This window comes from Glycine soja, chromosome 4 (assembly GCF_004193775.1).
Source record: "Glycine soja cultivar W05 chromosome 4, ASM419377v2, whole genome shotgun sequence".
Classification (NCBI taxonomy): Eukaryota; Viridiplantae; Streptophyta; class Magnoliopsida; order Fabales; family Fabaceae; genus Glycine; species Glycine soja.
Window position 1 is genome coordinate 8,360,036 of NC_041005.1, and position 22,851 is coordinate 8,382,886.

A 22,851-nucleotide genomic window follows, 5' to 3' on the forward strand; every position below is an offset into this window, starting at 1 on the left:
TCTCCTCTGCCGTCGTGAATAGCATTGCATCGTCATCGATAAGTTTTTTTTTTTTTGCCTTCGTTTACTCCATACAAATTGTCAATTCGTATGGTTTATACCGATTTTTAATCCGTATGGTTCATAGAGATTGACAATTTGTAAGGTCCATATGGATTGTCAATCCATATGAACATTACGGATTGTCAATCCGTATACGTTCAATACACAGAAGAAAAAAAATGCAAACAGCAAAACTTACTGTGGTGATAGCAGAACGAAGGCGGACACCAATGACGAGCACACATTGATTGATGAAGATGAACCACAGATTGAAGAGAAGAAGATGAGAGAATTTGAGAGGATTAATGAAAAATATGTGAATGAATGGTGTAGACACACGAATTCCCAATCCGTATTTCACATTTAAACATCAATGAAGGAGGGGCAAAATTGGTTTTTCACTCAAAATGTTGAGTGTAGAAGAAATGGTGTTGGGTGCAAGAAGAAAATCCCTAAATAAAATAAGCTAGGCTGCCTTTTGTAGGCTGCCCTGAGGTCATGAAACGACCCATTTGGTTGTGAATATCAAAAGGGTTTTTCTTCCTGCACCCAACATAATTTCTTCTACACCCAACATAATTATTAAAATGTCAACCTTACCCCTGTTTACTTCTTATTCTTCTTTCATACATTGTTTGTTTTCTTCATACACCATTCATTTCCGTTTTCTTTTGGCCGAACTCCTTCTTTCGTGTTGTGGTTGGTTTGGTCGAGGTGCATTGTTGCAATGGTTCATTCGCAGTTGGTGGTTGTTGTCATGGTGGGTGTTGCGATGCAACAGTAGAGGAGGTTAGTTTTTTTTCATATGCAACTTTGATATGTGCCATACGGATTGGTAATCCGTAAGAAACATACAAATTTGCAATCCATATGAATGATTGACAATATGTAAGGTTCATGTGCATTGACAATCCGTAAGTATCATACGAATTACAAATCCGTAAGGTTCATACAGATTTGTAATTCGTATAACTTTAAAAAAAATTAAAAAATTAAATAATTTTTTTAATGTTTTTGTATTATTTAGTTATATTTTTTAACATAATTGTATAAATACATTAAATAGTTTATTCATGTGTATAAAATATGAAAATTTAGATATAATTTATTATATATATGCTTATCAATTTCAATGTAATATATTAGTATATGCACTAAAAAAATAATAAAATTGTGTCATAGTATATGTTAAAAACCATATTTATTGATATATCTACATACTTATCTAGTGTAGAAGATTTTAAAATAAATTTAAACATTGAAGTTTTTAAAAATAATTATATTTATTTATAAATAATTAGAATTAGTTATAAGTGATAAAATTCATATATTTTATTAAGAGATAAATTATTGTTACATGTATATAGAGGTATGAATTATTATATGTCAATTCGTATACCTATGAAATTTCATTAGTTGTCGTTAGTTCATCATTGTTTTTTTAATATTTTGTTAAGATAGATGAAAATCGATGGATATATGAGAGCATAATGTTGGAATAAGTTAATATGAATGAAGACAATGGAGAGGAACCTAGTGTGTTTGAAATTATTGATTGTTCTGATGCATTTAATACTTCTTGGGTATTGATATGATTTTGTATTTTGTTAAAGTAAGTAAATGAATGTCCTAGGAAGACTAAACATGTATTATTCCTTTTGTAGGTATTTGCTACCCGTGAGGACGTATTGCAATGGGTTCATACTGTTGCGTATGATATTGGTTTTGTGGCTATGATAATAAGGTCAGACACATACAGGAAAGAAAGGAAAAACCTCATTTGTTTTAATTGGTTGTGAGAAAAGTGGAAAATACAAAACATACAAGAAAGATCTAGTATGAACGGTGATTGACAGTCGAAAATGTGGGTGTCCCTTGAAGCAGGGTGCGAAACCAGTGTTGGGAGGTGAAGAGTGGATGATGAAGTTAATATGTGAGACTCATAATCATGCATTGGATAAGTCATTCGTTGGACATCCATATGTTGGTTGACTGACTGAGGATGAAAAGATTATTATTCGTGATATGACAAAGTCAATGGTCAAACCAAAGAATATTATTCTCACTTTGAAGGAGCACAATGCCAACAGTTGCACAATAATGAAGCAACTATACAATGCAAGGTATACAACTAATGAAGCTTCTTGAATGCGATCAGTATATTCATTGGCATAGGTTGAAGAATGAAGATGTTGTACGTGATATATTTTGGACACATCCAGATGCAGTGGAATTAAGCAATGCCTGTAATTTGGTATTTCTCATAGATAATACTTACAAAATAAACAAATACAAGCTACCGTTACTTAACCTTATTGGTGTAACACCTACTGGATGACATTTTCAGCTGCATTTGCTTATTTGGAGGGAGAACATATAAATAATGTTGTCTGAGCTCTTGAATAGTTTAGAGATATTTTTTTGAGACGTGATGCAATCTCTTAAGTTATTGTTACTGATAGAGATTCAGCACTGATGAATGCAGTGAAAACTGTTTTCCCTAAGGCAACTAACTTGTTGTGTTGATTTCACATTGATTAGAATGTGAAGGCAAAATGTAAAATCCTTGTGGGTCAAAAAAATGCATGAGATTATGTGATGGAAGCATGAGGTAGTCTAGTGGATTGTCTTAGTGAGCTAAAGTATGATGACTCTCTTATAAAGTTTGAAATTACTTGCTCACCATGAACAATGTTTGTTGACTATGTGAAACAAACATGGTTGATTCCCCACAAACAAAGATTTGGTAAACTATAGACGAATAAGATAATACATATAGGAAACACAACAACTAACAAGTATGAAAATTGAAAATGTATATTTGTTTTAATAAGAACACATTAATGTATAAAAATAATTTTTTGTGTTTTTCAAATGCAGGGTTGAGTTTGCACATTAGGCCTTAAAGAGACTACTCTAGAATAGCCTTAGAGACCTATGCATCAGCACCTAGATGATCCGTAACGGGCTCGTGAGGCTCCTCATGAACCTCGTCAGCAGCATGATCCATATGGTCAATACCCTCGACAACAGCTGTAGGTGTTCGTTATCTACGTGCTGATGTTGTCGGCCTTTGATGTTGAGGGACTTCTTCCTCATCACTAATAACCTGTTTACCTAAGGTTCTTCCTAAAACGACAAAATCCTTTGATTCTAACCATAATTTACCAATATTCATATTAATATCAATTAATGTCATCATTTAAATAATGATTCAATTTCATATTTCATAACGAAAATATTTTCATTATATTACTCAAAAACTAACTAACAAAGTAACTAATAAATCTTCTAAAACCCTAATGTATTATTAAATGTAGTATATTTTAACAAATGTAATAAATAAAATTTAAATTAACATTAAATGATTAATCTAGCAGACTAAAATATATCATCAAAATCAAACTACAATTTTATTTTAAATATTTTATAAATTACTATTTGATAATTCATAAATAAGTATTTAATTATTTTATAAAAAAATATTTTAATACTTTTACATATTCATAAATCAATGTAGAAAATCATTTTTTTTTAATTTTTATACTTCAAATAACTATTTCTAGCAAAATAAAATATATGATTAAAATCAAAGTACAATTTTATTTTTAATTTTTAATAAATGACTACTTCATTATTTTATAAATAACTATTTTAATACTTTTATATATTTATAAATGAATGAAGAAATCATTTTTATATTTTTTATACTTCAAATCACTATTTATATAAATATTTAATAGTATTAATGCAATAATATTTATACAAACATATTAGTAAGAAAACATTTTTATTATACAATATCAACTATTTTTGTTTAAATAAATTTTAAAACATATACATTATAGAAATTTGGAATTTTTGTTATTTAACTATTTTATAAATAACTATTTTAAATATATAAAATTATTAAAATATTTATTTATAATTAAATAACAACAAAATTTATACATTGATTTTTAAATAAACAAAATTATTAAATAAATAATTTCTTAAATAAAAAATATATTTAATATTAACAAAAATATGGATTGTGAATCAGTATAATCCATATAGATTGCCCGTTCATATGGGTTATACGAATTAGCCACCATACCGATTGTCAATTTGTACGGTCATATGGATTTCCTTCACGCTTGTACCATACGGATTGGGTTTAACAAAGTAAAAAAACAAACACAGACAGGACTCATGACAAGGAGGCGAGTTGGGATGGAAGGACTCGCGGCGCATCAAGGAGGGGAAGGAAGCATCAATGGTGTCACAGCGTAGCAGGAGAGAAAGAGGCATGAGTGAATGGTGTGTGGAGGGATGTGTGTATTTGATTTTTAACTGAAGGACAATTTCATCTTTTCACTACACTTGCTGGGTGTAGAAGAAATGGTGTTGGGTGCAGAAAAAAAGTCCCTCAAACAATAGGCTATAATTGAACTCATAAATTAATAATACAAATATTTTAATTCAAATTAACAGTAAATACATTTTATTTTTAAATTATTTTAGAGAAATTAAATCTAAAACTTTCATGTAAATTTAGACTTGGGTAAAAAAGTAATACAATGCCATTGGATTAAATAAGTCTAAAATAAAATGTCAAATTTACTGTTAATTAAAGTTAAAAAAAAAAATACAACAACAGGTGTATGGATCCTCTACCGCCAATAGCCATGTAGAGCCATGTTGACTCTACAGTAATCATAGTAGGATATGAGGGATGTTCAAATCCAAATTGATTCAAAATAAAAATTTAAAATAGGTTTGGTTTTGTTTAAATTTTCTGTTAAATGAAAATCAAACCTCTATGTTTTTAAGGTGTAGTTCAGATGACTTTTTGATGAAAAAATAAACCAAATCCAATTACATAAATGCCCCTATATCACAAGCATTTGATTTAAATATAATCATTATAAAAAATATATTTAAATATTTAATTATGAAAGATTTATAAAAGTGATTGACCATTTTTGGTCACTTTTACAAACTTTTTACTAAAATGGATTCTTTGTAAAAACAAATTACTAGATGGGTCTGTTTTGATCAAAGTCCAGGATCAAACTAATAATTTGAGGACCTGACAGTCCAGTCCACAAAAAAGATGAAACAACAATTTTAAATAGTTTTTTCACCTCTGATCGTGTTTTTCACTAGATGATTACTTTAAAGGAAGTAACAATTCAAAATTATTGGTTTGTCATGTTAAAAGAAAGTAATAATTCAAAATTATTGGTTTGTCACAAAAAAAATAACAATTTAAAATTATTGGTTTGTCACGTCAACATTTATGTGCGTGCAACTTGAGTCCACGATAAAAAAATTCTAGAATATATGAATTAATATACGAATTAACACTTATTCAAGTACACATAAAAACAGTATGCTTAGCATTGAAACAACAATTTACATTAATGTGATTTATAACTGTAAATATAACTTTCTTTCAGTTTTCTTCACACTTTCAACATACGTTAAAAATTTGAGTATTTTCTTACCAATTTATTTTTATATGTTAAGAGATAGATGTCATGCATTTGTATAACTAGATGAATATGTAATATATGTTTTTCTATTATATGATTATGTCTATTTTGTGAAGATTTATGTAATATAATGACCAGCAAAATGAATTTGATATTTCTGCATGTCCTTGTTGTGAGGAGACATCATATGGTGACCAACAAAATGAATTTGTTGTTTATGCACCGATGGGACATAGCCGGCTGCGATGAGACAACACATGTTGACCAAGAACACATATTTGCTTTTACATAACCAACATTTCAAGGTTGCTGTTTATTTGTAAGCTGGAACCAACAATTATAAATTGCTACTTTACGTGAGAGTTTTTCTTAATTTTTTTTGCAAAAAAATACATGACAGTGGAACAGTAAGCCAAAATAATACCAATGCCAGGAATTTGTTTTAGAATCAACCTTTAGCAAAAAAAAATTGTAAAAGCGACGCAAATGGGTCAATCATTCAAGATTTATATGCTGCTGTAACAGTAGAGAATCTAAGTCGCAAAAGCAGAGCATAATGCTGAACAACACTGATAGCGCAACAAGTAAAATTAAAGTGAATGCCTCTCGTGGCTGCGTGTACACCGCAAATTGATTTGGAATAATACTAGACTCGCTCATCGCGCCCACTATTAATAACACCTTCCTCTGCCTTTCACACTCACTACACGATTTCCCAAACAAACCCACCACCTTGCAGCGCCGGAGCCTCCACCACGCCAAACGGCAGAGCCAACCCGCCCTTGAACACAAAACTGCACGCCAACCCTTAACGGTTCTGCTTCCACTTTCATTTTCCTAATTTCTTAATCCCTCAGTTCAAACTTAAACTATAATCCTTCTTAATTTAAATTTAAATTATAATTATAATGCTTCTATTTGGGCATCATCAGGTGGGCCAAGCGTCCAGAGTAGATGGACCATTTGCTTTTTTTAAGTGCTTTTTTTGTTGGGACTAATAATATAAAATAACTAAGAGGCTTAAACATAATAAATACAAATTACAAGAAGCCCACAGAGGCGCATAGCACAGTTATTACTCTTTCAAAACCCTGAAAATCTAAAATCAGCCATGGGTTCAATAGGTACGGTGTGTTCAAGCTTCATTACAGCACCTCCGTCGTCATCTTCCCTCTCCAGAACAACTCCTTCGTTCTGCTGCGCATTTCCTTCTCGTAGAATCATCATCAAGCCAAGAATGGGTCCATATCCGGCCCAGGCCCAGCCCAAGGAGGCCAAGCTCTGGGGTGGCAGGTTCGAGGAGGGCGTAACCGACGTTGTAGAGAGGTTCACCGAGTCGATCTCCTTCGACAAGCAGCTCTACAAACAAGACATCATGGGAAGCAGAGCACACGCTACAATGCTCGCTCACCAGGTCTGTTGCAAACGCATCCACTCTACTACTAATTCAACACTGAACAATACGAATGCTTATTAGTTCTTTTTGTTGTTGTTGTTGTTGTTAGGGTTTGATAACCGTGAGTGACAGAGACTCCATTCTCCAAGGTTTGGACGAAATAGAGAGGCGCATTGAGAATGGAGAGTTCAATTGGAGAGCTGACAGGGAGGATGTTCACATGAACATTGAGGCCGCGCTCACCGACTTGATCGGTGAGCCTGCCAAGAAGCTCCACACTGCACGGAGCCGGAACGATCAGGTCTTGACGGATTTTCGCCTCTGGTGTCGCGACGCCATTGACAAGATCCTCGTGAGCATGAAACAGCTTCAGGTCTCACTGATCACCCTGGCTTTGAACAATGAGGGTCTCATTGTTCCTGGTTATACTCACTTGCAGCGCGCTCAGCCGGTTTTGCTGCAGCATCTTCTGTTGGCTTATGTTGAGGAGGTTTGCTCGCAATTTGGACCTTGTTTGTTTACTGTTTTTGAAAATAGTTTGTCTCCACAGAACATCTGAAAGTGTTTAACTCTTGAATACATCACTGTATTTTAACAGTTTGTCTCCTTAGCGCTTGAGGAAAACAGAAGAAGAGGATGAGAAAACATTTCCCAGCTGTTTCTATTTTTTAGCTTTTAGAAACACTTGGTTTGGAAACATTTTTTTCAAAACTTAATAGATTGATTGCTGAGAAGTGTGAATTTTTTTCAGAAAACAGTGTTGTTCATCAAATTTATGTGTCTTGCCAACTTCAAAGTATCTCATGTTAACACTATTAGGAGAGGAGAGGAGAGGAGTTCAACAGCTGAGCGGGGCCGTTCTTATATTGGCGTACATGAAGTGTTCTGTTCTATTGATTTTTTAAAACTTTGATTACCAGTCATTAGGCATTATATTTTCTAGTCAAACATTGCTGGAGAACACGTTTAACATTATTGTTGTTTGCTGTTGCTGTTAAAAAGTATGCACTATCCAATTTATTCATTCACTTTGGAAGGAAGCAACCTGGATTTTGGGAATAGTTTTTGCACTCATCTGGTTTATTGACTGTAGACATTATTTATTATGCAGATTGAACGTGATGCTGGTCGTTTGGTAGATTGTAGGGCTAGGATGAATTTCTGCCCCTTAGGAGCTTGTGCCTTGGCTGGTACAGGGCTTCCTATTGATCGATTCATGACTTCTGAAGCTTTAGGATTTACGGCTCCCTTGAGGAATAGGTATCTCACTTCATTTTATTTTGTGTGAAGTCAATCTATGCAATTATGCCTGGCACGGGATTTGGTTTTAGATCTTCATTTACTTTCTAACTGATTTTACATTGTTATGTTAAATAGTATAGATGCAGTTTCAGACCGAGATTTTGTGCTGGAGTTTCTTTCTGCTAATGCCATCACAGCCGTGCATCTTTCTCGGCTTGGTGAAGAGTGGGTATTGTGGGCTTCAGAGGAATTTGGATTCATCACACCAAGCGACTCTGTTTCAACCGGAAGTAGTATAATGCCTCAGAAAAAGAATCCAGATCCGATGGAACTTGTTCGAGGGAAGTCTGCCAGGGTCATAGGGGATCTTGTTACTCTTCTCACATTGTGCAAAGGACTTCCTCATGCTTACAACCGTGATTTGCAGGTGGCTAAAGAATAAAAAATTAGTTTACCTTTTCTCATTTTGCATTTATTCTTTGCCCGTGTTTTCCTGCATTTATTTGTTTTCTTTCTGCACTATTTTATCTATGAGATTCATTAAAAAAAGTTGCTTCCTGGAAGTAGGAAGACAAAGAACCAGTGTTTGACAGCGTTAAAACAATTTTGGGGATGCTTGAAGTATCAGCAGAATTTGCTCTAAAAATTACTTTCAATCGGGAAAGAATACAAAAGGCATTACCTGCTGGTCATCTTGATGCAACCACACTAGCTGATTATCTTGTTAACAAGGTAAGCCACTTTCACTGATCTGCCTTCTCTCAATAAGCATTCTGTTTGTAATAAAAAAATTGTGAGATTGAAAGCACAACAACCCATCTGGTGGAAAATTAATAGCAATCTGCATGTCACTGTCCAAGTTTGGATTTGAACTCATCTCAATTCCCACTCCATGTGGCCCTGTGCTTCAACAGAAAGCAAAATCAAGCACATTCCTCCCTCCCCATCCCCAGAATCCAATTGAGTGAAGGAAATAAATGTTTACGAAGTTTAGATCTAGTCATGTTTCAGACACTGAATACAATAATAAATTACTTTGGGCAATGCTTTTCATGTTCATTATGGTCAGTACTCAGCCATTGTCTTTGGTACATGCTCCCATTACCAGCCTATCCAGTTTTCACCTTTTAGGATTAGATGTCTAAACAATGAGGGCCATTTTATTTTTTTAAACATATAACACCCCTCCCCCTCCCCTAAAAAAGGACTCGTGCATCTACATCCACGTCATCAGGATTCTGTCATAGAGGTTCACATGCTTCCCTAAAAAAGGCCTTTGTCATGGCCCAATTTGGTCTTCACCATTTCAGTATGAAACATGTAGATGTTTTAGTTTGGCAAGCATTGACATGTGGTAGCAAATATAGACATGCTGCCTTGTATATTCATAAATTCACAATATTTCTGGACTCATTGCTCATTGGTGCTAGCTTTTATGTTCCAACTGTATCAGATGATTCTTTTTCTTCTATTAAGAACTTCTAATTTTTGAACTATGTCTTTCCTATTTTCCTTTCTTAGTTGTACAACTTTGCCTCAATTCCTACTCTTCTTTCGCATTTCAGGGTGTGCCATTTAGAACGTCTCACGATATTGCTGGAAAATCTGTTGCTTTATGTACGTTGAAGAACTGCCAACTGCTGGACTTAAGCCTTGATGAGCTGAGAAGTATAAATCCAGTCTTTGAGGAGGATGTGTATGAATTTCTTGGAGTAGAAAATGCGATTAAGAAATTTGTCTCTTATGGCTCCACCGGGTCAGCATGTGTTGCCAGCCAACTTGATTATTGGTTGAAAAAACTTGAAATGAAGTGAAGATTACCCTAATGTCATGAAATTCTCATCGTGCTAGGGAAGCCAATTCCTAAAACATGGAATAATAGCTCACTGCCTTGCCAAAGTTGCTGGAACACGTAATTCTGGAATCAACCAAGATGATACCTTTGAGTATTTGAAGCGTGCGAGAGCATTAGTTGTTATATGCAAATTAGTCAGGGTTATGTACTTTCAGAATCAAATGTGCCATGCCGTAAGTTATGAGTTTTTTGCATTTTACATTACCTCCTGTTCGACTGTAATTTTAGCATGTCGAATGAATTTTGTGTAGCTTTTAATGAAATAAACTCATCTTTAGCACCCATACGGCTAGAGTTGTGATGTGTTGATTGGAAAAAAAGAAAGGTTAAATTTTATATGGTTGAGCGGTATGGTAAATTATACCCATGATTAGCATTATTATAAATATCATAATCAGCATAATATTTTTTCTTAAATTGCCACTTTTATTTATATTATATTCTTTAATTATGATTTATAAGCAATAACTCAACATAAAATTGCAGGGGGCAAAAGACAATTTAGATTTTTTTTTCATTGCCTTCTAGTTTAAATTTGGAAAGGGACAAAGCTTGACTTGTGTTGCAGAAATGTTAAAATGGAAAAAATACAGGTAGGCGAAGTTTGGTTGCATTTAGCCTATAGTTGAGCATCCATGAATGCTGACTTCTTATGTTATAAAAAGGGCTTTACTTTTGATGGTTAGATTTTAGTATTTAATTAAAATTCATGTAAAACTTGTTGATTTTTGTAATAATTATTGTTTTTGTTATATTTGTAATAATTAATGTAAAATCACACTTTAAGTCATTTTTAATTCTTTGACACTTTTTTTTTTTAATATTTATAGTTTGTGCAAATTAAACCTTTATTTTTGTAATAATCGTTTCTCTTCAAGATAAAGGATTTTAATGTTTTAAAATTTGTAATCACTTTCTCTTTAAGGAAAGGTTGTTGTGTTAATAATTAAAAAAATATAAATTAAAATATACAAACACATGTATTTGTCTTTTTTAGTTTAAAAATATCTTCAAAATTAGTTTAATTAATGAAATATTATTGGATAATGATTTGTAAATATTTTGTTATATTTAATGTTAAAAATTAAATTAGTCATTTCAAAATTTGGTTTTTAATTCATCAGTTTGAAAATAAAAAACTAAGACCAAATATCCGGGGGGAGGGGGCTAAGAGACCAAAAGCATTTTTTTGAGTTTAACTATGTAATTTGATCTTACTAAATTTCAAACACTATCTAGAACAAACTTACAGATTTTTTTATACCATGTAAGTTGACACTGTGGGATCATTCTTAGAGATGAGGATGAAATTTTTATTTGTGGTTTGGTTCTTGCTCTATTTTAAAAGTTAAGTTTTGGAGTATTTTTCATGGCCGTAAGCTTGTCTGGGGTTGAAGTTTTCTTCGGATTAGAGTATATTTGGACTCCAAAATTGTTGCGGATCTCTCAACCAAAAGATGTTATATTTCTCATCCTTTTACAATTTGGTAAAGGGATTTTTTTCCTCGTAAAATTCCTTCACTTAATTTTTTAAAACAAGTCTCCTCTTCCCTACACTTAACCCATCTCGTGTCTGTTGTTTTAATTGTTGTTATGTGACACCCTTTATCTCATACATATAACTACTAATAATTAAAGAAATAAAAATATAGAATTAATTAAAAGTTTTAAAATACATTTAAATAAAAGCATTTCAAAGGATAAAATGACTCACATTTATTTTTCTAACATCATAATAGAACTTGTCTAAATAAATAATAAAATCATCTCAGCTCAAAACAAGGTTGTCCAACACTTTATGCAATTAATATAGAAACCTATACCCCAATGTCATATCCTATCTGAGCATTGTGTTCCAGCATCCTCTAGCATGGGGTTCTCCATAGTCATCCACCTAACCATCTGTTCCCACGAACACAAAGTTCGAGATTATCACAAGATCCAAACACAAATAGCACACGAGGAGTGAGTTATCACATTTCTAACTAATAGAGAGAAACATGACAACATAAATATACATATCATATAAATGAGATACAACTTACTTAAATTAAATTCATGTCATTCCACCACTTTGTTGCGTAACATCACATCACAACATAACACGTCTCATTCATTTTCACATTATTCACGTACTCAAGGATCAAAATATCACTAAATCAATCAATATCAATCAATACACAAGCGTTATGCAACAAATATACTAAGACTCAATCCTATATGCAATGTGGTACCATGTCAGAGAAAAACCTTACCGGGCGCCTAGGAGTACAAGACAAACCACACAATAGTAAGTTAGGTCACTCTTACTAGGTAAAATCACAGGGAGACTAGTCAGGGTCACACTTTTTTGCGAGAATTCTCCAACCATTTGGGATCGGCACAGGCTTACAGGAGCACTCAAATCAGGTGTATTTACCCCCAAGGCCTACACTCTGAAGAGTCTGTCAGGGTCTCTCCCTCCTAATTCAGGTCCAACCCAAAAAACATTTCAAAACACACACTCTATCTATGAACTGTATAAAACACACGACTCCTCAATTGTTCTCAAAATAATTTTATCTCATTGTGCTTGTGATTAAACTCGTCGGGTCCCCACAATGGTTCTCATCATACTTGTCGCGCATTAACTCGTCGCCCTTAAAGGGTCTTATAATCGTGTAATTGTATAGTTCATAGCTCACAACTCAATGTAAAGAACATCTCAATGCATATATATATATATATATATATATATATATATATATATATATATATATATATATATTACAAGTCAATACATACTCAATTTATCACATACACTCGGTCTCAATCACAATGGTATAATTCCAAAGTAGCATGTTATCACACCTTATGAATCATATACACTTTACCTATGAACTATGCAATACACACAACTACTCAATTATTTTCAAAATTAATTTAACTCATTGCGCCTCAAAGTGATTCAACTTGTCGGGTTCTCACAGTGGATCCCATCACAATATTCGTCGCGCAAAAACTTGTCGCCCTTAAAGGGTCTTACAATTGTGTGATTGCACAGTTCATAGCTCACAACTCAATACATACAACATCTCAATACACATGTATCTCACTATTCATCACATGTTCAATTTGTCACTTACTCACAATTTGAATTATCATTTTGTAATCTCAATATAACAATTTATACAAAAATTCTTCTCACAACATGGGAAGTAAAACCCCTCAAACAATTTCACACAATTATATTAAAATCAATGAATCAAAATCATAGGTCAAAAACACAAAAATATCAAGAGCACTCAATTTTATCAACCAATTTGCATTAGGACATCAATTGGTCTGTCAAACACAACAATATCATATTTATAATCATAAAGGAAAATTATAATTCAATAAAACATCCCAAAATAAACCCTAACTTAATCCTTTAAAGATCCCTACACATGTTCATTCTAACTCCCAATTGCGATAAAATCATCCCTTACCTCTAAGTCGGCTCACATGTGTATTGTGGCAGCGATAACATCATCTCTAATGGTTTCCTGAGATTTCTCAAGTTTTTCCTCTGGTTGCTCTGTGAGGGTTTCCAAGCATTAGAGAGAAGTAGAAATGATTGAAGCCTTCACTCCACTGTCTGCGTGCAATAAATATTTCTCCCTCCGCAGAAATTATTTTGAAAATCCCAATGGTGGAGAAGTGCGGAAATGAACTTCAAACCTTGTGCCCTGATTTCACAATAATCCAACGGTTAACAAGTCATAGATCGTAGTTTTACTGGGGCATGTTTGGATGCATACGGGAAAAGAGAAAGTTCAATGCGAGGGATATTTCTTCCACCACAAATATTATCTCGAAAATCCAAACGGTGGCAGTGTGTGGAATTAAGTTCCTAACCTATTTTGCAAACTTCATGACCATCCAGCGGTTAACGAGTTTGAGATCATCATTTTACTGAGATAGATTTAAGTGTATGTAGGAAAAAGATAGGGTTTTGGGAGGGGAAAAAGAAAAACGAATTTGATAGCAAGAGAAAGTGTAGAGATGTATCGTAAAAACTGACTTAATATGTCTCTATTTATAGCTAGGGTACTCTCAGCCTATTATTTACTTTGTTTATTTATATAAAAAAACCCTTTTAATTTATTTTACGAAAAATGGTTTGTTACACATTGTCCCTCCCTTTGCGTCGCGCCACCAATCCCTGTCCGTTGTCTCTTCCGTTCATCCCTCCCTTTGCGCCGTGCCGCCAATTCCTGCTTCTCGCTATCGCTGTGAGTCCCCTTGTCTGAGTTTATTTTGTCTGTGTTAACACAAAATAGGAATTCGTAGCATCCTTACGGATTGACAATTCGTATAATCCATAAGTTTTATATGGATTGCAAATCCGTATGTTTATTAATACAGATCGAAGTTGCAGAATAAAAAAAACATATCTCCTCCGTTACACTGCAACATCGACCACCACGACAACTACAAACTGCCAACGAATCACCGTAGTAATGCACCTTGACCAAACCAGATACAACAACGAAGGTGGAGCTCGACCATGACTCACAACAACAAATGGTGTATGAAGAAGGAAAAAGGAAGAAGAAGAAGTTATTGGGGTTAGTTTTGTAATTTTAATAAAAACGTTGAGTGTAGAAGAAGTTTATGCGGTGCAGAAAGAAAATCCCTTTGGTAAAAGCTATTCAGGTATCCATCAACATATTGGGCATTGCTTTATGCACCCAGCACAATTACTGGTACATCCAGCAGAACAATGCAATTCCAATTTTTCCCTTCCGTAAAGCTGATACGGATGGGCCAATCCGTAAGCCTCATACAAATTTTTGATATTGCCCCTTTAATTTTATTTATTTGTATATGCGATTATGCTTTTTTTGATATATGCAATTATGCTGATACGGATGGGCCAATCCGTAAGCCTCATACAGATGGGCCAATCCGGATCAGACTTACGAATTGGTCCACCCATATCAGTTTTACGGAATAACAAAATTGAAAAAACATTGTTCTGCGGGATGTATATACAATTATACTAGGTGCACAAAAGCAATACCCATATGATACGTGAAGCTAATTGTCTAGGATTAGTCTTCCTAGGGTTTCTAGTTTATGTGTTGTATTTCTAGTCACCAAAAGAAAAAATATTATTTGATCGTGCATAATTTTCTTGTCGTTTTTTCCGCTATTTCTACTTCCTTTTAGTTTTAATTTTTAACAATATATAATGGCAACAAGTTATTTTTAATTTTCACTTTTCTTTAGATATCTTTATCCTTCAATTATACATGATTCTGTCCATGTCATATCTTTATCCTATTGTCTGGGATTATTTTTTTAAAAGAAATATTTAGAAACACAAATTTCCCTAGTTAAAAATTATAAGAAACGAATCCCTATACTTTTTTTTTAATCATTACATATTATTTTTCGAAATGATCTCAGCACTTAACATTAGCAAACTAACAAGAACCAAAACAAAATATATGTAAACCAAAATTAGGTACTTCCGACACTGACATCAAAAGGTTTTTTATCATTACACTCGCCGTTTCATGCGATGGAAAGCAAATAATGAAATGCCCGTATTTCAAATACAAGGGCGTTAGAACAGAGGAAAAACCAGAAAAAGACAAGTAACTGAGTATTAATTTCACTTTTACAACTCCTCTTACGAAACCACGTTATGGAGTAACTGAGTATTAATGAGATCCATACCAACAACCTAACGTACTCGACAATTCAGCATTGGCATGGATTTTCAACAACCAGGAGGAACAAAGGAATAGTTGCAGCTCGTTATAGTATACCCTTAAAAGAAGAGACTTCACACTCAAGTCTTTGTTAAATGAAACGGTTCTCTTTCCCAACAAAAGATTTTACTTGTCGGGTTGGATTTCTTAAACGACGAAATCCAGGTGCATCACTAATGGATGTGGCCAATTCATTTGGCTGGCCAGAATTATTCTCTGTAGTTGGTTTTGTCACCTTGTCCAACCCCGTTGGATTATTTTCCTGAGTTTCAATACTGCTGCTATTTTCTGGAGAAGAAGACTAGGGATTCCTTGGTAACTAGCTGAATTACTGGTTTCCGCCCTTTCTTTTTCTTGCCTTGCTTTTTATCATCCAATTTCAACTGCAATCAAATTGTTCCCTTGATTAGTAAGCTAGATGGAAAACATAAAGTAGGAAAATCTGAGACTGGTCACTAAATTAGGTACTAAATGCAGTGTAGAATACCATTGAGTTCTGAATGTCACGTAATGGCTTCTTTTTGGGCACCGGGTTGTCCTTGCAACTAGCAGGTTTCTGAACAAGTGCACTCTGGAGTAGTTTAGCACATTCAGAAGCAATCACACACTTCCATCTTTGTCTTCAGCCGAAGCCTCAAGAGTGCATTCTGTATTATCTGATTTTAGTGGTTCATTTCCTTCTAATTGGTTTGGTTCCCTATTTGTGCACTTAAAACGTTTGCAGCCACATGATGCTCCACAGCTCCCACCACTGGATCGTCATCTGCATTTGTTAGTCTTGCACAAGGAGTTCTTACTGCATGAGCAGCAAAGTCCTTCAGCTGTTTTCTCCATCTTAACACTATTCTCACTTGCACTGCTCATTTCGGGTGTATTCATTTTTATCTTGTCATTACTCTCTTCAGAGAGAAGACACAGACCCAGCTTCCCCTGATTAGAAGACGACGCAATGTAAGAATTTAATAATTTAAAAAAAATATATTTGTTCATACTAAATATTGTTTGTTTTGAACACATGTTATTCCTAATGCAGTTCTAATTTGATGCCAATGGCCCAAAACCTGCTTCTTATACTTGAAATCAAGCTTCTCCTTCCTTGATTGTAATTCTCTAAGTAGAGAACCAAGGCTGTTCTTGGATATCAAAATTGTTAGATTTCATCTTAAAACCAATTGTCATTAAGAAAAATTGTCCAACAGGTATATAAGCTGCACTCCAAGGAGTGAGGCAGCCGATGTGGGACTTGGGTATTTTTTAACAAAAATCTTTCTCCTGACTGTCACAATCTTCCTCCTGTAATTGAGATCTTGAAGTAACAAAGAACAGAGTTGAAAAAAAATATTAAATTAGTGAGTGGACTATCTGCTACTACAAGCTGATAGAATTCAAGTATTCAGCATTGCAAAAGGAAATTGAGCAACAGTTTTCACCCTAATTTTTCCTGCCTAAGCATCTCAATTTCTTCCTTCAGCTGTGCAATCTCTCCACCCATCCTGATCATGGCAAATTGTTAGAATTGGAGCCCTTAATATGCATTTCACAAAAATCATTGACCAAAGGATACTCTTGCAAGAAAGTTGTTATATTGTATGACAACCAAATTATACGGTTTTGTTAACATCAATCCAAAATCCTTATGTTTTGAATGCTCTAATTCTCTAAAACAAATTCAGTTCGATACTGTCCATGCATATACTAATAAAACACTCAATAAATACTGGCATGCTTGGAAAAATGAGGCATGAAAAAGATTGTTTAACAAATCATATAATCGGAAAACTTCGAACTATTGATGCATTATTATGACTGGTTTAGAGAAATAGGAACATTTATTAATGGATGCTCCTCCCTCTACCTAAAATAACAAGGGTTAGATGTAAGAAAATTGGACAGGATGAATACAATGTTGATCCCTCATTTGGCTCTTAATTTTATGTAACTTCCCCACCCACATCAATCAACTTCAGTTTCAAATTTTCAAATGGACAAAAAATCAAATGGGCAACAAACTAATACCTCAAATAAAACAATAGAGGAATAAGGAGCCATATAAAAAAATAGAACATTAAAAAAATGACACCTCCAACCAAGTTGTTGAGAGTCAATTACTCAATGTTTTTTTAATATTTCAAACCAAAATATATGCTAACATTAATGTCATAAGCTCATAAGCTCAAATTCCAGGCTTGTAAAATCTGACACAATTATGCTAGTCTTTAAGTAGGGGCGGCTCAAGGACTTGAGAGGCCTAAAGTAAATTTAAGAATGAGGTCTTTTATTTACTCATAAAATAGTTTATTAAAATTATCATTGTTTTATTTAAAATTTATTTTCAAATATAATTTTACAATAATTTTTTTTTGAGATATATTAGTATTAAAAAAAATTTTGAGACCTTTTTTTTTTGGGGCCTAAAATCCTTGCTTGGGCTGTTTGGGTCTTAAGCCGCCTTATCTTCAAGGCAGTTAAATAACTTTTTTCACCGTTCAACTTTGGAAAGCTAATATTAGTTGTTAGTGACTCAAACTCAAAGTAAATATTCCTACCATAACATGAATTATAGTAAAAGATACATTTTCACATTAGAAGAAACATACATACAAGTACATATCATTATTATTAGCTTTCGAACAGTATTTAGTAATGAATTGTTCCAGATTACATTTCATCCTTACTATATCTAAACAAATTCAAGTGAGGAAAGTTAATAAGATATGAAATGAAATAATGAACTGAGTTGAACATTTAAAAGGCCTATGAAAAGGGCCATAAGCACAAGCCAAAGAAGAGAAGATAAGAATGACATCAGACATACTTTTCCATTTTGGATTCGCATTGAGAACATAACTTGTGTAACTGAGTTGCGACTTCAAGTTCTTGCTCAGCATCCTGCACCAGCCACATTTTAGTATGTTAGGCCAGCATATAAGTTAGGCCATACTATAGTAGAAATTAGAATTACTCTTCTGTTTTTTAATTACTGATGGTTAGCTTTGTTAGTTAACTCAACTAACTTTAGGTTAGTTGACTGTTACTCATGTTGGTTGTAACAGCTGTCTAACTCTAGTATAAATACTAGAGATGTAACTGTTTTCAGTTGAGTTAGTTAATATCAAAACTCTATTTCTGAAGTTTGTGATTTTCTCTCCTTTCATGTCTGAAATCCTTTTACGCCACTACTACAAAACAGTAATCAAACCCATTAAATATACATTTTCAATTGAAGCAACCCCTGGTTAAGTTCAAACAATAAAAATAACATTCCGCACAAGACCATAAATATTACAAGTTTACAGCATCTAATCTATATGAAAATGAAGGACATAGAGGATGGCCAAAATATCATTGTTAATACAATCTCCAACACAACTTATAAACCTTAATAATGGATCAGTTAGTTTTTGCTTTAGGTGAAAGAAAACGTAGAAAAGAAAGTAGTAAAAAAGGGAACATAAGAGTGTATTTTAGAATTGCAAGAACTTATATTTTTATTGAATGAAACTCATTTAAATACATTAAAATAACTAAATAAAAGATAATGCCCCTTAATTTTAGGAGATACTCCTGATAAAATTCGAATATAAAGTCAGAAACTAACTTAAATCAGAAACTAACTTATTCATAACAGCAAAATAACAAATTACTTTGGCAGAATCTCAAGGCTCGATCTCATCACTCCTCCTTACCTTGGAGGCTGAAAACTCCTATCTACTTCCTCAGAACTTCAACCTGCTGACTTACAGTGCTGAAATACTATTGCTTCCTTCTCATGTGATTGAGCCTTGACATTTTCAGCGTTCAAGTTCTTTGTCAGAAACTTTAAACACTTCTCATTATGCTCAATTTTTGCAGCTTTCTCACTCAATTGTGTCTTCTTGTTTGTATGCTTCTGCACAATAGCTACTTTCTCTAAAGCAGATTTTTCTTGTCCCTTTGCTGGTGGCAACCTTGCTTCAGCAGCACCATTCCAAGATGTGAGAGCTGCTATTTCAGAACTTGGTTGATCTTCATCAACTTTTGGTTTCTTGTCCCATAATTTAGTGTTATTCTTTTTTACTGAAAAAGCAATTTGCTCATCCTCCAATGGATTTAAAACAAAGCTTTTTCCTTTCATTTTTACTTTGAGAATATCTTTGTCACCAGCATCTTTAGTCAAGCACTTTTGTTCTCCAACAATACTTTATAACCTTTCTTGAAATAACTTATAAGCTTGTTAAACTAAAATAAAAGTATTTAGTAAACAAATTTATGTCACTAACTTAAAACATTTTTTTCATGTTACTTGAAGTAACTTAAGTATTTATAACATATAACTTTTTTTTCTATATTTTTTAAATCTTAACACTTTAATAAAATCCCCCATTTTTACTTTTTTAATAATATATTATTTATTTTAATCAAAATTCTCTTTTACTATCACATTATTTTTAAAACTGCTTCAGTATTTATAATATTTATTCTTAATTTTTATAAAACAATAGTTGATTGTTAAAAAAAATTAAAAGAGTTTTTTTTAAAAAAAATATATAATTTTTTAAAAAAAATTAAAAAACCTAAAACCATAATTATCTTAATTTTGTGGGGAAGGGAATTGTGAGAATCTTTTGCCATGAAGGATAGTTTTAATTTACAGCAGAATTACCACGTATGATTTTTTTTATTGGTGCAGATCCCCACGTATTATCTGACCCGTCTAATATTCAACAACAACAAAAAAAGAATCTAATTAACCCAGAATTTAAAGCAAAGTTAACACTAATTAGACAAAAAATAAAGAAACATTACCGTTGCACTACCATTGAACTAAATCTCTCTGAATGAAAATAAGGAGTAGATGGAAACTTTTGATCCGACTTCAATGGACAACAATGACACCTCATTGTATCACTACAAGGCTTAATGATCTGATATTTGACTCACCCGTTTTAGTTCAAATTTCAAGACTTCAAATACTTGGTCCCTTTCTTGATGTTGAACTACTACACCCCACAATTATAAGATACCCTTCTCGGGTTCTGATCTGATGTGTATGCTAAAATGCTCAATTTACTCTTTTGCTTTATAGTTATTTATGCCATGAAAATGGTGCATAGCTTTACCCTTAATTAGTCTAGTTTTCTCAAGTTCATTTAGAAAGTAAAAGTTTCCGTGTGTCATGGGTTCCAAGCATTCCTTATGTGCAATAATGAACTACAAAATAAAAGGCATTCTTGGTAACAAAATATTGCTGCTTTTTCGGGAAATCAAAAGGTAACATCTCATTTTTTATAAAATAAATTGAAAATAATTTTATTTAAAATAAATATAATTTTAAAAAAATTAATTTTTGTAAATTAAATAAATAAGAAAAATATTTTTATTAATTAAAATAATAATTTTAAGGTAAATAAAATAAATATATATTTTTAGAAAAAAATATTTTATTTATTCTTTGAGAGAGAATAAAATAGATTTTCTTTATATAAAATGATAAAATAAAATAAAAAAATAGAATACATAATATCGTAGCTGCAACGTAATAGGTTACTTCACATCTCTACGTTCTCTCTTCCTCTCAAGTCTATTTTTCCTTCTTCATTTTTTAAAATTTTTTCTTTTTCTCGCATACACTCAAATCTGTGTCAGTAAAATGATGATCTCGGACTCATTAATGGTTGGGTTGTCGTGAAATTTGAACAAGAGGTTCAGAACTTATTTTCACACACCCACCATTGGGATTTTCAAGATAATGTCTGTGGTGGAAAAATTGTTCCTTGCTCCGAGCTTTCTCTTTTCTCGCATATACCTAACCTTGTCCTAGTAAAATTATGATCTCGGACTCGTTAACCATTAGATTATTGTGAAATTTGGACACCACCCTTGGAACTAATTATTGCAGACTCTTACCGTTGGGATTTGTGAAATAATATTTTTACAGAAAGAAATTAGTCTTGCACGTTGACAATGAAATGGAAGCTACAATCTCTTCTTTTTCTTTGTAACGCTTGAAAAGCCTAGCAGAACAATCAGAAAAAAAAACAAGAGAAGTCTCATGGAACCACTAGAGATGCCGCTATCACTATCGACCCGTGAACCCACTTAGAGGTAAGAGATGAGTTATTTACAATTGGAGAGTAGTAAAAACATGTGTAGGGATCCTTAGAGGATTAATTGGAATGAGTTTTTGGGTGTTTTTATAAATTTTGATTCTATCTTTACAATTATAACTGTAAATTATATATGTTTGACGAACCAATTGATGTTTCGATGAGAAATTGTTGTGAAATTATTATGTTATTGTGTTGAATGTGAACTCTAAAAATTGATTTTTTTTCTTCTTTTTAATAGCTTATTTTATACAAATTATTGTCTTTGTTATGTATCTTTCCACGATGATGATCACCATGTTATGTATATATTGTAATAATAAAAGTATTAAAATAATAAATTAAAGAAAGTTGTAAAGTTAATGTCTAGTAGTAATTTCTTTTGATATAATTTTAATTTAATTGTTGTAGAAACTCTTTTTAATTGAAAATAATATAGTTTGATTTAATATATATATATATATATATATATATGTTTTGTGTCATGCAAATATTATTATTGTGTGATGTGCATATGATTTATGAGGCGTGATAAATTATTATAATGAGATAATAACATGAGATTGAACATAAGTACAAAGTTGAACATGTGTTAATTTTTTAGATACACGTAAACATGTGATTGTGGATTGTGATATTTTAAAATTGTGGATATGAAATTTGGTTATGAATAAGTGTTTAGTTAACACTTGATGTGACAATACTTGTGTTGTGAGCTGTGAATTATATAATAACCTGACTGGTGTTTACCTAGAGAAAAGTGTTTATGCGCAGTGTTAAAGGGAAAATGTAGGATTCCTAGTTAGGAACCTAAAGTGTTAAATCGTAGCACAATGTGTTAAACGTGTTTGAAACACGAGTGTGAGATCGTGTGTATTGTATAATTCATGAGCAATGTCTGTGTGCAAAAATTGTTCTAGGGGTTGGACCTGAATCAGAAAGGTAAGACCCTAACAAATTCTTCGAAGTCTAGGCCTTGAAGGTAAAGACACTCGATTTGAGTGCTCCT

General features: G+C 32.8%; 1 protein-coding gene and 1 pseudogene across 2 annotated transcripts; one reads left to right on the forward strand and one right to left on the reverse strand.

Annotated features, from left to right (window-relative positions):
- The first annotated feature begins 6,200 nt into the window (after positions 1-6,200).
- On the forward strand, positions 6,201-10,379 carry LOC114409217 (argininosuccinate lyase, chloroplastic-like). 2 transcript variants are annotated; one of them, XM_028372583.1, is made up of 7 exons: positions 6,201-6,333; positions 6,644-6,933; positions 7,025-7,405; positions 8,027-8,175; positions 8,293-8,584; positions 8,725-8,889; positions 9,723-10,379. In XM_028372583.1, exons 2-7 carry the CDS (start codon positions 6,757-6,759, stop codon positions 9,969-9,971), a joined length of 1,413 nt encoding a protein of 470 aa, XP_028228384.1. In that variant the 5' UTR covers positions 6,201-6,333; positions 6,644-6,756; the 3' UTR covers positions 9,972-10,379. The 2 variants fall into 2 exon arrangements, with proteins under 2 accessions (XP_028228384.1, XP_028228383.1); XM_028372582.1 differs by lacking the exon at positions 6,201-6,333 and having other exon boundaries at positions 6,401-6,933.
- Positions 10,380-15,497: 5,118 nt separating this feature from the next.
- On the reverse strand, positions 15,498-19,857 carry LOC114409218 (annotated as a pseudogene).
- Positions 19,858-22,851: the final 2,994 nt, after the last annotated feature.